Source organism: Schistocerca piceifrons, chromosome X (assembly GCF_021461385.2).
Source record: "Schistocerca piceifrons isolate TAMUIC-IGC-003096 chromosome X, iqSchPice1.1, whole genome shotgun sequence".
Lineage (NCBI taxonomy): Eukaryota > Metazoa > Arthropoda > Insecta > Orthoptera > Acrididae > Schistocerca > Schistocerca piceifrons.
The window spans coordinates 264,666,281-264,681,139 of NC_060149.1; the positions used below are offsets into that span (position 1 = coordinate 264,666,281).

The following is a 14,859-nucleotide window of genomic DNA, read 5'->3' on the forward strand; positions in this document are numbered from 1 at the left end:
GAAACAAAAATTGCCCAATAACACCTCCCTGGGGGATTCCACAGTTTACTGTTGGGGTTTTGCTTTTATTCTTACAACACAGTTTAGTACACTGTCTCTTGAAGATACAAACTTAGAACTTAAGTACTACTCCTCTTACACCATAAGTCTCTAATTTGAATAACAGTACTGCAAGATTCACAGAATAAATGGTCTTAGACTTATCTAGAAAATTCCCAATAACTTTGCTTCCTTTATCTAGTCTGTTTAGCAGTTCAAGGAAAAAAAATTGCCACTCCTGTTATTGTGGATCACCTTTTTCCAAACCTGTGCTGCAAGTTGTTTACCGACAACAGATTCCATTGGGTCTAAAATTAGTCTTTCAAGCAATTTGCCAAGTGTTGAAGTCAATGAGATTGGGCTGTAATTATTTATGTCAGTGGCTGCTCCCTTTTTATTCTTTGGTCATATCTCCAGTAATTTTTAAAAGTTCAGGAAAGCTCCCTCGGGCCAGTTCAGTTGAACCATTTATTGGTTTTATTAATTCAGTTTTGCATTCCTTATATAAAGTAAATGATACATCATCACAGGAATTAAATGTTTTTATGTTGAGTTTTGAGATTATTTTCAGTACCTCATATTCTATTACACTCGTTATGAAAAATGGATTACTCCTTTTGACTGAGTTTATTTGTAGTGTTGTTTCAATTTCTTCTTTGCATGCCTTTCTAAAATGTTTTATGAAGTCTTCTAGTGCTATATTACTACAACTTGAATTCTCTTTGTTTACTACATTCCAAGTTGTTATGATAACATTACTGAATTCACTTATTTGTTGAACATAATAGTGAGCTTTTAGAATCTTCAGGGATTACCTATATGTTTTTTTCTAGCATTCTTTGTTCTTTGTTAGAGGATATTTAAGATTCATTGTGTAATCTGCTTCCCTGTATTTTTTTAAATGGTCAGTTTTTAGTTTATAAATCAGTAAGTCATTAAGTGGAATCATTTTGTAATCTGTATTAATCTCTATAGGTAAGGCTCTATGTTCCAAGAAATAGTATTCAATATTTCTTGCCACCAATAGTTCCCAATTTAAATTTGCAACCGGACAGTCAAATTTATTCTGGTTGGCAAAAAATTTATATGGACATAGTTATAGCAATATAACAAGTCAGAATATCTAATATAATTTACATTATAGCTTAAGGAATCTATGTTCCCATCTCCTATTATTACCGTACATGTTTGTTCATAGTTTATCCAAAACTTCATACAAATGGCAGGTGAATTCATCTACATCAGTATTTGGTGATCTTTACAGGCCAACAATTATTAGACCAATTTTACCTACCTTTATTTTTACTGCTGCTGATTCAAAGGCCATCTCCACACTGAGTTTATCAACCCAATCAGTGTTTTCATACTGAACATTATTTCTAATGCAGATGCCTAAACCACCAAACTTGTGTATCTTTCTACTACATGCACTCACAGTTTTGTAATTATTTAATTTAAAACTACAAATCTCTTTGGTCTTGCTTCCAAATTCATTCACAGTAAATGAGTGATGCCATAGTAAGTGGCATGATGGCTCAAAATGCAGTTGCATCATGAACTGCAGCTTCTACACACTACAGTTACAATTTGAGAGGAACTGTTTCCAGTGTGCTCTCAATCAAAATCATATGGGTGGAAATGAATGCCATTGTGCAGTTTGTAGTAGTAAAGTTCTGCTAAGGACTAAGTAACAGAAATAAAAAACAGTGTTCAATCACTAGGTGAACAACAAGCAAAATTAAAAGATGAGTATTACATACAATGATGAACATCAAGATTCAGTCATTAGTCTGAAAATTTTTGAATTATCAAGCTTCAAGCACATTAGTAAACATAAACTTTCACTCATTAATTCTATCATTAAGTACTCCATTAAACATACAGATGGCATTTATACTTCTGTGTCCCAAAAAGTCAATCTACAGAAAATGCTCATGTGACTCTCCTTCTCAGATCTTTAACTGCATCTATGGCAAGATTATGATGTCAGAATCTTTATAATAAAGCTGTGGTAATCCTTATTTTTCTGTATTGTGGTACTGCAAACTGCATTCTGTTATTAGTTTATTTTTTTTTTTTTTCTTAAAATGTCCTTTATATAGAAATAAATCTTGTTATTGTTTGCTCATAGGTCATAATGACAAAATGTGTTACTGTCAGGGAATTTGTAAATGAAATGAAACATCATGCTTTTCTGAATGTACACTCTTAGTTGCAAGGTTGTAGTTGATTTTTACGGCAATGTAATGTGCCACAATTGCAATAATCGTATTTATATGGTTATCCACGTGTGACTGTGATAACAGCATGTATCTAACCTGGCCACTAACTGTAACTCTGCACTCAGCTAGGTCAGAGTTGTCATGAGAAGTATTTAACTATCACTTGTGGAATTGACCACAGTAGGTGCAGTATTGTGCAAGGTTATTTCCAGCACAACTTCTCTACCAGATTCTAGTCTCCTGTTGGAATAGACTTGCACCTTCTGAGGAAGACAGTTGAAGTATTTGCTCTGGATGTTCCATTTACCTCTTAGTGTGTATGCAACTTAAATGTGAGAACATAGCTTTCACACTCACTGTTGGAATGAAAGCAGAATAGGGTGCTATGAGATGCTTAATACAATTTTCAGTATGATGTTGGAGTCATAAACTGAGGTTCATTGTGAAAAAGTTTGAGAGAAGATTTCCACTGTAGTGGATACCAAAGCCTTGGCTGAGGTTCTGTGCATTGGTGCTACAACAGGAAATTAAGAAACAGTATCAAACATAATTAGATACATGCAGTTCAGAGAAGTTCCTGTAATGTTTCTCAAGTGAGTATAATTGCTGTGATACATAAAATGCGTGACACTGTGAGACAATTATGTAGGAGAAATATTTATTTAGGTGGTTTCAGCATTTTTTGTTAACTTTTCAGGCAATGTGTCATGGACATATCAGGCTATGTTCTCAAGAATCCAGTGAGGAACCAAAGTCCTAGGTAGCTGTATGAAACACTTTTAAGGGGACATTTGGACTAATGGTTTCAACTTTTCATCCTATTAGAAAAATAATACTTTGTGTCAGTTGAAGATTGGGCTAGGGCTCAATAGGATCTTAGAATGTCATATGCATTTGCATGTTGATTAATCAGTTTTGTAGTGGTTGATACTGATATCTGCTCAAGAACCACATCTATCACTGTAGTTGTTGAACAGTTCTGTCTGGTAATCAAACCTCAGTGCAAAAAATGACGTAAGGGGTGGCCAGTAAATATTTTGCTTTAAACACAGAAATACAGAATTTTATAGGTCTTTTTACATCTCCTTCTTAAAATTAAATTATTGAAAACATGATTCCCTTTAGACGCACAGTATACATGAACACAGTTGTCTTTCTTTAGAAGTTTCAGTTTGTCTGTGCAAGATGTTAGTGGAGTTTCCTCAAAATACAGTACCATATCTTTTAACTGACAGAAAAAACTGATAGGCTGCATTTTTGTGTGAGCATATCAGTAGCACTTTATAAAATTTGCGTTGCAAATGCAAAGCCACACCATTTGGTAGCTGTTTACTGACTATATGTATTTCAATCTAAATTCTAGATTTCATGCTAGTAATTTTACAGTCTACATAGGATCTTGATTTTTATTGCTGATTTTAATTTGCAGGGATTTTGAGTGTGTAGTCATAATTAGATCATACGGGTTGTTTGGATGTCCATGGCTAACCCATTTGACTAGAACACTGTTTCTAGATATCAAGCATATTAACCCTAGGATGCATGGTGCCGAAAACACACATGAATGCATATGCAGGGTCTCCAAAGCCCTGCCCTAATTTAAAATTTTCCTCTTTTCATATAATCATTCTTTGGAGTTAAATTTATTTCTGTCAAATTTATTGTCATATTGAAAGATTCCTAAGATACACTAACAGGATCTGGTGGGCCTGATTAACATTTTATTAATATTTTAAAAAAAACTCTAAGATTGAATTTTTAGTAGTTACATCCATTTACATACAACATATACAAATAATTTTATTAATTCACTTATAAGTTGCAGTTTACATTTTATAACATTTATTACAACCAATTTCTTCAACTAAAACATACTCATTATTCACAATATTATGTATATAGGCAATATTTTGACAAAAAGTTATTATTCATTGTTCACATAAAATTGCATTTTTCTTAGTATTCAACATGTGACAAACAAGAAGCACAAAGAACGCCACTATGTTCATTACAGATGTTGGTTTTACACTTAATGCATGTCATAGCACTTTTCCTGTGTTTATTATATGGACAATAATTGCATCTTCTTCTTTTTCCTGAAACAGGTAGTTGGTTTGGCAATATGACATCTTTTTGAACACCACATCTTTGCATGGCATCAACAATTTTCTTTGGAAGATTAGGGATCTGAATACAAAGTTCCATTAGTGGTCTTACCATTTCCTCTGCTAAATCTCTTAGGAAAAAACGCCTTTTATCACTTTTTCCACTATGGTATGTCAGACGTTGGGCGGAAAATAAAATTTAACTGTCCATTGCTGCGATGTCCATCATATTCATCCTTAATGCAAATGACCATCTTCTTGTTTGTCTCTTGCAAGTGTAATAACAAATTTTCTGGTCCATTTGATCTATTCCACCCTTCGTAGAGTTATAGAACTTTATTATATCTGGTTTCTTTTTTGCACGAGTTTCATCAATGTTTCTGTTGTTATGCATTGTGCTAATGAGACTACAGACTTTTTCTTTTTGGGAACATAACTCACCATTGTAATGTTACCTCTAAATGCAAACAAAGAGGAATGAATCACTCTTGAGCAGATGGTTTCATCTCGGTAGGAATTTCTGGTTTATTTTGTTTGATTGTTCCCACCACTGTAATTTGCTTCTGAAGCATCTCTTCTGCCAGCTGCACACGAGTAAAGAAGTTGTCAACAGTAATATTTTTTGATGATCCTTCAATGCTTTTAGCAAGATCTTTCACCACATTCAATCCAAGATTTTTCTGAATAGGTTCATGGGACTTCCTTCCCGTGTAAACAATTCCATCTAAAGCAATGCAGATGTAGTATCACATAACCAAAATATTTTTATGCCATACTTGGCTGGTTTAGAGGGCATATACTGGGTGAAACTGCATCTTCCTCAGAATGGGACTATCTGTTCGTCAACTGTGAGCGAATTATTGGGAATCATTCTATTTCTACACTTGTCAAGAAATAGTTCCCATAAATAGTGAACAGCTGCAAGTTTGTCATCTGCAGATCGATCTTCATGGGTATGCCTGTCATCAAATCTAATCATTCTCCTTATATCTTCAAATCTATTTACTGACATGGTGGCCTTATATGTAGGATTTGTCTTTTCATCCCAGAATAATTCTCTAATAGGGACATCCCAACTCTTCTCAACACTAGAAAGCAGTAAAAGACCAAGAAAACCCTCCATTTCAGCAAGCGAAACGTTTTTCCACATTTTACCATGTAAAGCAGCCTTCAATATTTGTGCAGTTGATGATTTCCTCTAGTATTTCCTTGGAGATGAAATAGTCCCAGGCATCCTTAGGTTCACAGGTTTTCAAACAACGGACTGGACCAGGTGCCTTCTTACAATATTATGGACAGGCATATGAAAAGTTTCAGGAGGATTTAATTTCCAAATCATTCTATTCTGACTAATGTATGTGTGGTCTTCTATACCTTTTTGTGGTGGTTCTTCATTTTCAGACTCTGATGAAGTAATATTATTGGAAGAACTGTCATCTGCCTCAATATTCACTTCTGCAGGCTCATGGGCTGATTCTTCACTGCTTGCATCTTCAAAAATATTTCCTTCCTCACAAGAATCATCTTCTTCAAACCACTGAGCCACAACACTTTCAAAATTAGCTGCATTTGCACGTACTCACTCTCTTGCTTTGCATGTCAAAGTCATAGCAGAAGGCGTGTCTCTCGAACAGTAGCTTGTGCAGCACTAAACGAGTCATACTCTAACAATATGGGCCTTGCAGCAACAAACAAACTACAGTAACAATGAGGCTGACAAGAGCAGCACAGGATAACAACACTATGCAACAATAAAACATTTGATAGCAAAAAGATCAATAATACACTGACATCGCCAATATGTGAAAGTAGTGTGTATTATTTTTTAGTTATACTATTACTACTACAGCTACTGCTGCTGTAGCCACTCCCGTTGCTGGAAATACAACTACAGTTATTCTTGAATTAATAACTGCTCCCGAACAAATGTTGGAGACAATATGGGCTAAAGAACATTTATAAATGTGGGAGGGCTTCTGAAGCCCTGTTTATGCATTCACGGTGTATGGGTAAACATACTGAATTATACAAAAAACTTAAAAAGGTATCTAGTTCAGACTTGATAGGAGGAATGTCACAGTGTTAGTGAAAGAGTACTGGAAAGCAGTTTGAAATCAAACAAAAAATTAAAGACTTATTTTTAAAAATGAAGACATACAAGGGCCTTGGAGGCCCTGTATATGCATCCTAGGTTTTGAAGTTATAAATTTTTTCTGTAATGTCATTTTCAATTAATACAGATGTATCCTCTGAAAACAAACCCAATGTGAAAATTATTCATAGAGAAACTAAACCAGAGCAGATCATAGAGTAGAACCTTGAGAGACACCTTGTGCTACTTGCAGTATTTTAAGAAGTAAGAAGTTATTACTGTTCATCCTGTGTTGCAGAAGTATGAAGTAAGCCACAATAGAGCATTGCCACTAATACCATACTTGTTTAGGGCATGTAGATGAACAGGAGAAGAAATTTCTGGGATTCCCTAATGTAGTATTATGGGCTCTCTGTTGTTCCTTATGTATATAAATGGTTTCACAGACAATCTGAGCAGGTGAGATAGGTTGTGCACAGATGATGCTGTTGTCTATCATCTAGTTAAACCATTAGAAGATCAAAACCAATTTCAAAACAATTTAGATAAGATATCTCTATGGTGCAAAAATTGGCAGTCGACCTTAAATAATGAAAAATGTGAGGTCACCCACATGAGTGCTAAAAGGAATCCATTAAACTTCAGTTACACAATAAATCATTCAAGTCTAAGGACCATAAATTCAACTGAATACCTAGGAATTACAATCACGCTAGCTCCATCATTGTCATCAGGAGTAAACCTACTGACTGCCAGGCCTGGCACTATTTTCCATGTATATACCTATGATTAAGGCCGTTGGCACCAATCAGACAGGTCCAAAACAATGTGTGCACTGAAGGTGAGTTAGGCAGCTCATAGCAGCTCTGGCCTGCTGTGGGACTGAGTGATGTCAGGTGGTGCAAACAGCCAGCACCATGTTTGAAACTGACACTCCCAGCTCCCTACAAACATCCTTTTGACATCCAAAACCCAACCCCACACCATACTTAGTGTGTAGCCCTAGACTCTGTTGAAATTGTTGCTGTTCATTCCAATGTTGGCCACCTCTTTTATAACAGAGTCCCAGTATGTTCAGACATGAACAAAGACTCTTGTGTTCTTAAACTGTATTTTGTATTTGTTTTCGAGGCAATGCTCAGATATAGCTGACTTGTCAAGCAACATTTGCTTTATGTGTCTCTTGTGCTCGGTAAAATGCTCTGCAACTGTGCAGATTGTCTGACCTATATAGATGCTTTTGCACTCACAAGGGACACCATACACACCAGGCACATACGTCGTCTTTAACAGGGCGCAACATATCTTGTATCTTCTGGGGTAGGCTGGTCTCAGTCCATGTCTCTGCAGTAGACAGAGCTATCCACTGAAAGCTTGAGAATGTTATTGAAATTGACATGGCTTGAATACCGAGAAGGTTTTATCCAGTCAAGCCACCGCAAAAGACTCCAAGGATATTAAAGATTGTCTACAGTATGCTTGTCCGTTCTCTTTTGGAGTACTGCTGTGTGATGTGGCATCCTTACCAGATAGGATTAACAGAGTACATCAAGAAAGTTTGAAGAAGGGCAGCACATGTTGTGTTATCAAGAAATAGTGGAGCGAGTGTCAAGGACATGATACAGGATTTGGGGTAAACATAACTAAAACAAAAACATTTCTGGTTGCGGTGGGATCGTCTCACAAAATTTCAATCACCAACTTTCTCCTACAAATGTGAAAATATTTCGTTGACATTGGCCTACATAGGGAGAAATTATCATCACAATAAAATAAGGGACATTAGAGCTTGCATGGAAAAAGATAGGTGTTAATTTTTTCTGCCCACTGTTCGAGCCTGTTCTGTTGATGGTACAAATGGAGCGGTCTACTGCTTGTCAAATCTCTGGAACAGTTCTCGAACGAATGCCATGAAGTGGTTCCTTCATCTTCAGAATCAAATCAAAGTCACAAGTATTAAATCCAGGGAGTATGGTGGATCGTACAGTAGTTCCCAGTCCCATCGACCGAACAGAGCAGCCACAACTTGCGCTGTATGTGGCTGGGCATTGTCAAGCAAAATGATGGATGATGCCCCAAAAACGAACAGCTTTGTGAAAGAAGCAGCAACACTTTCTGCACAACCCACCCATCATTTTGCACGACAATGCGCGGGCACGTAACTGCTACTCCACAAGACATGCAGTACCGCTCTGGGCATTATTCCCTCTCCTGAAGAAATATTGACCCCTGTTTCAGGGGTGGGGGTGGAGCCAAGTACCGCACACTCTATCCAGATATTGTCATGGGTCCTTTATATGGCAGCATAGGAGGATCCTCATCTTCTGGTCGCATTGTCATATCCTCTTCCCTATGATGAGCCCCAAAGGTAGTCCCTCCCGTTGAGGCTTCATGATCATTGAACATGTCTCCAGTTTCCTTGAACAAGGAGCTCCCATTATCAGTCTGCAGCTCAGGACTGTAGGGCTGTAATGGTGCTTCACACAAAGGACACAAACAATGTCTGTGCATTTTTGTCTTTTTGATGAGTAGTCATAACACTGAACTTCATATGTCACAACCAGCATGTGACGAAGGATATAATACAGCCCAAAGTAATGCTTTAGTAAATTCTCCAATAGTTCCACTTTCTGCATCTACATACACATACTTACTCATACATACCCTGCAAGCCACCATATGGTGCATGGCAGAGGGTCTTGTACCACTTCTAGTCATTTCCTTTTCTGTTCCGCTTGCAAACTGAGCGAGAGAAAACTGAGTGTCTTTATGCCTCTGTTTGAGCCCTAATTTCTCTTATCTTCATAGTGATATGTACATTAACAGTAGTAGAATAGTTTTGTGGTCAGCTTTAAATGGTGATGCTCTAAATTTTCCTTGAGAAGAACTTCACCTTCTCCTCCACAGATTCCCATTTGTAACAAACCTAGCAGCCTACCCCTGAATTAACTCAATGTCTTTCTTTAGTCTGACCTCGTGGGAATACCAAACACTATAACAGTACTCAAGAATGGATTACACTACTGTTCTGCATGTGGCCTCCTTACATGCTCATTCCACTTTATTTCCCATACACAACAGGATCGTCAGCAAACAGTCACAGATTGCTGTTCACCCTTTCTATCAAATCATTTATGCATGTAGGAAATAATAGAAGTCTATAAACTTCCGTGTGCCACACCTGCTCTTTTGAATGCTCACCACCATAGCAATGGGGCTACAGGCTGTTTTTAACAAGTGTCTGTTCACTTGATTGTTTTTTGCTCAATCAGTTTCTTCAGTCAAATGAAACAACCAAATGAAACTAGTCTCTAAGGCCATGTCAGCATTATGAATATTTTCACTCACTGACCGGGTTTGAGTAGTTTCAATAATGTGAGACAACTGACTGACATAAGTCTCTGTTGATTGTGGCCCTTAATTGAATGTTTTCACTCACTCACCTGGTTTTAGTGGTTTCATTCATTGCAAGACAACTAACTGACACAAACCTTTGTTGGTTTCAGCCATTATATGGATGTTTTCACTCAGTCTCTGGGTTTTTTTCAGTATTTTTGGTTATACATGAACCATGACTAAGGGTGACAACATGTTTATAGACAAATAAGGTACCTTATTTCAGGAACATATGAATGAAACATATATTTATAAAAAGAAAGTATTTTCAAAATGTATTTGCTTACTTAAATACATATTCTCATACATGTGGTATTAAATATCAATTTCTGTTGATTTTATAAGTCTGGTGCTGCACTGTAAATTTAAATATATGTTAATGAACAGTCACTTCATAACACTTTTTTTTTAAATTGGTTTCTTGTCTTTTTGTTCAGTACCAATTTTGCAATTGATTTTAATCCAACTTGTTGATGAGCTAGACACTTGAAACTATCATTATAGCACAGAACTGGATGACACTATAATATTAACTCACTTCAGAGTCTGGTGTGTGGCAGAGGATATTTTGATTTTTGGTCGTCTGTATGTTTGGTACAACTTTTGCAACTGATTTTAAATGAACTTCCTGACAAGCTAACTGGATGACAATGCAGTATTAACCTTCTTTCTGGTATATAGCAGAGAGTACTTGGTGTACCACTACTGTTTCCCTGTTTTCCTGTTCCACTTGCAAATGTTTTGCAGTGAAGAACGATTGCTGCTAAGCTTCTCTGTGAGTCAGATGCTCTCTAATTTCTACAGCTGTGGCCTTTTCATGTGATATACGAAGGAGGAAGCCATATATTGATTGACTCAGTTGTAGAGAAACTGAAATAAATGTGAAATTTACCATATGTCTCTGCTGTAATCTCATCAAACAGATAAGAGTAAGGAGTGTAGACGCTAACTGTCAAGAAATATCACAGAACAATTCATGTCATTTGAAGTGCAATAAAACTGTTAATAGTGCAGGTGAACTATTCATGCATCAATTACCTATTACATGCCACCCACATTTTTCATTTTATATTTTACAAGTATTGTACAGCTTTTAAAAATTCACTAGCACAAACTTTCAGGACTATCTGTATGATGTTAGGAATATGTATGGGCTGAGGAGAAATTATTTAATACATTTTAATCCATTTTAAAAATATATTATATTGAAAAGTTTCTTACTTAAATAATTATCTTTAATATAAATTTATTGAAGCTCTATCTTCACCAGTTAGCACCCATCATCATTGGCTTTTTTTGGTACATGCTTAGCTTCCATGCACATAAACCACATATGACAGAATTATTTTAATTGGTAGATTGATTAGTTGCATTTTAAGCATATACTGCTACTAATGGGAAGGTTTTTTTTTTTCTTATTTTTCGTGAAAAATATTTGTAAGAGGTGTTAGTTTGTATTGTGCTATGCATAGCTTGGGAATAAGTATTTCTAGAAAGGAAAAACGAAGGGAAAAAACATAAAGTGAAGGTGTTATGTGGAATGTTGGATGTTTTGTAATAATAATAATAATAATAATTATTATTATTATTATTATTATTATTATTTGTACAACATTTTTTGTCATGTTCTTATGCATGTAAGTAATGGCTTGCACAATTTCTGACTGGAGCTGTAGTGGCACAAATCTTCTGAAGTACCCAGCATTTCCACAAAACAATGTCACATTGTAATCACAATTAAAGCAGGATTCTCAATGAAACACTACAATTAGAACTGAAAGCACATTTATTACAGACAGCATCGTACAACTATAGTAGAACTGGGTGAAGAGTCCTGCTTTTTCTACAAACATAGAACACTGTAGAATATGAAAATGTTACAAACATAATAAGTTTTGAGAATGTTCCAGTAATGATAAATAGTAAATAACAAATATTTGCTGATGATGGAGTTTGAATTGGCAATCTGTCATACCCTAGCCAGTGATGCTAACATCCGCTCAGCAAGACATGCTGCACAGATCATAAGAGTATTAATCTTGAGTTACATACTAGCATTTATTTTTATTATTATAAGTAATACCAGAGATAAGTTTGAGACACAAAGTCGTTTAATATGTGAATAGAATGTTCAACAATAAAATCTTTAGATCATTTTTAAAAGCATACTACAGGCTAATCCTGTTGCATATTTGAATTAATAGCTTACAGAATTTAAAACAGGAACTTTTGTGCATTTTAGAGGTTGTTGTTGCTGTTGTCTTCAGTCCTGAGACTGGCTTGATGCAGCTCTCCATGCTACTCTATCCTGTGCAAGTTTCTTCATCTCTCAGTACTTACTGCAACCTACATCCTTCTGAATCTGCTTAGTGTATTCATCTCTTGGTCTCCCTTCTACGATTTTTACCCTCCACACTGCCCTCCAATGCTAAATTTGTGATGCCTTCATGCCTCAGAACATGTCCTACCAACCGGTCCCTTCTTCTTGTCAAGTTGTGCCACAAACTCCTCTTCTCCCCAATTCTATTCAAAACCTCCTCATTAGTTATGTGATCTACCCATCTAATCTTTTTAGAGGTAAACAAATATTTTTCAAAGCTCGCTCATCATCTAATGATTTAGCTGAAAGCCATAGTTTACTCAAAAGTTATTTCTGTTGATTTTAGAATCCACCATTGCTGAATTTATGTAAGAATGTGTGACCAAATCTTTATTGTGCTTAAAGTGCTACACTATTTACCATGAACTGCTTGGTAAATGCTAATGAGCACACAGCAGAGCCAAGGAAACACACATATGAACATGTCATTTTTATTTTATTTGTTTCTCAGGTATATGCTATATGCTTGTGGTTTTGTCGACAGTTGAGTAACATTATAATTTCATTGTTCTCTGCATTATAGTTTTAAACTGTTATTTGTGATGATAACAACAGATCATAGTGAACTTACACACTTGTCCACATTCTTCTCTTTAATCAATACTCCAGTCTGAGTTTCCAGAAATGTATGAGGTGTGCTTGCTTGTGTGAATCAATGTGTGTGTATTCTCTTTTCTGAAGAAGGCTTTGGCCAAAACTACTTGTGGTCTGCAACTCAATATGTCATCTTTATGGTGAGAAGTGATCTATCCTCTTCCCTCTATTGTTTTTAATAAATAATATTATTTTCAGTTTTAAGTCTCATGGCTAATATTTTGCAGAAACTAAGGAAAACAAAGTTATCAAAAAGTATTGCACTGAATGCTTGTTACATAAAAAAACACATAATCATAGAAATATTAATACACTTCTTTTTTTGTTTCTTTCAGGATAATACAACAACATCGAGTAAATTCTTTGCTTACTGCACCAACTGCGCTACGTGTAATAAGGAGAGTTGATCCTGAGATACAACATGGAAAGAGATACTCAACTGAATCGTTAGTTTCCAATGAATTCAGCCTTAAATATAGTTAAATTAAATGTTTCTTGATTGTCATATTTATAGCTAGCTACCTAATTAGTATTAGAGAGTATCGTAAAATGAGGTGAATCCGATCAAAAATGGCAGTATTTTTTTTTTTTTCGTCCATTTACTTTTGTGATGTCAGAATAAAAATTCAGTATGTTAATTTCACAACCTTGATAATAATATATTCATGTATTATGTTATTTTTAGTTTATAATTGCAGTTATTATTTTAAGTTAATTGTTGATAGGTCTCATCTCCTCAGTTGGGGCAAATTCGATCACCATTGTTATTTGTATGCAGGAACGGAATCAGACTTCCAATGGAGTGAATCTGATCACTATTTTGATTTTTTAAAAATATATTGCTGTGTTTGCAACAAAATTTTACAATTTCTAGACTAAAAAAATTTTTACGAACACATTAAACTTGGGATTTTTGCTATCAAAACACTTGAATTCACGAAATTTGACAAACAAATATTAATTTTTAGTTACTGTATGCTGTAATCAATGTGAAAAGTATTTACTCAGTGTCATAATCATCTGTCCATCCAAAAATAAATTAACCTCCCTTCTATGTTCTGGAACAATTTTTTAATAATTTGGGCCCTTTCTACCTCAGTTGCATCGTCAGTTTCTGAAAAGACATTACCATTAAGAACTTTCTTTCTCAGAAATGCCATTTCATAGGTGTCGAGAGATCCTTTCAATTTTACCAATAGAAGTCCTGAACCTTTGTTTCGTAGGAAATTTTACTATGATGAAGCCATTTTCTTTAAATTCATGCCAATCATTATCCTTCTCCTTGTGCATTTCTTCATTTTTATTTGACTCATGCTGTTCTAGATCTGTGTTAGATGTTCTGGATAGGAACTCCCTGCTTGCTGCCCCATCACTATCATTTTCATTGAAGACGCTGATAACAATTCCTTTTCCTGGAGTTAATGCTAAATGCTTAGCTTGACGTAGCTTTCCTTTTGTTTCATTAGAGCAAACCTGCTTTAATTGCATTTCGAAGGCTGCTGCCCAAGAAACTTATTATGAGCTGGTTCCATGTGCATCGTTGTCACTTGCTTCTGAAATCTGTGAAATGACTTTATTGGGACAGAAAGGAAAAATTCCTGCTTTTCTGAACTTAGATATTACATTTGGTTTGGACATGATAGCTGTATTTTCAAAGGTTTTTTTCAACAACCTAGGAAATACAGATTTTTGCACCACTCCTCTATTCTTCCTTTTCCAATCATGTAGCACATTTCTCCAAGCAAGTTTTAGAGGTCTAAAACAAGGCCACATCAAGTGGCTGACACCAATGGGTAGAATTAGGTGGTAGAGGCACAAATTTAATATCCTGTTCCTGGCACAGTTTAATCATGTTATACGAGGGTTGTTTTTTAAGTAAGGGCCGTTCGCGCTTATAGTCCCATAGTTTGCGCGGACGCCGCAACAAGCCACCGCACCACTTGCTGGCATCCTTCCCATTCACACTGATGGAAGTTGCAGCTCTGTAGCTGACGTGTACGCATCGCTGTGCTACTTTATAATGTTTACGAT

At 35.7% G+C, this 14,859-nt stretch overlaps 1 protein-coding gene across 1 annotated transcript in view; it reads left to right on the forward strand.

The window, feature by feature from the left end:
* The window catches only part of LOC124722896 (acyl-CoA synthetase short-chain family member 3, mitochondrial), a 320,410-nt gene that overhangs the window by 209,220 nt on the left and 96,331 nt on the right, over positions 1-14,859 (forward strand). Inside the window, exon 8 of the mRNA XM_047248037.1 lies at positions 13,164-13,274. Coding sequence (XP_047103993.1) covers positions 13,164-13,274 — 111 coding nt within the window. The remainder of the gene's footprint in view (positions 1-13,163; positions 13,275-14,859) is intronic.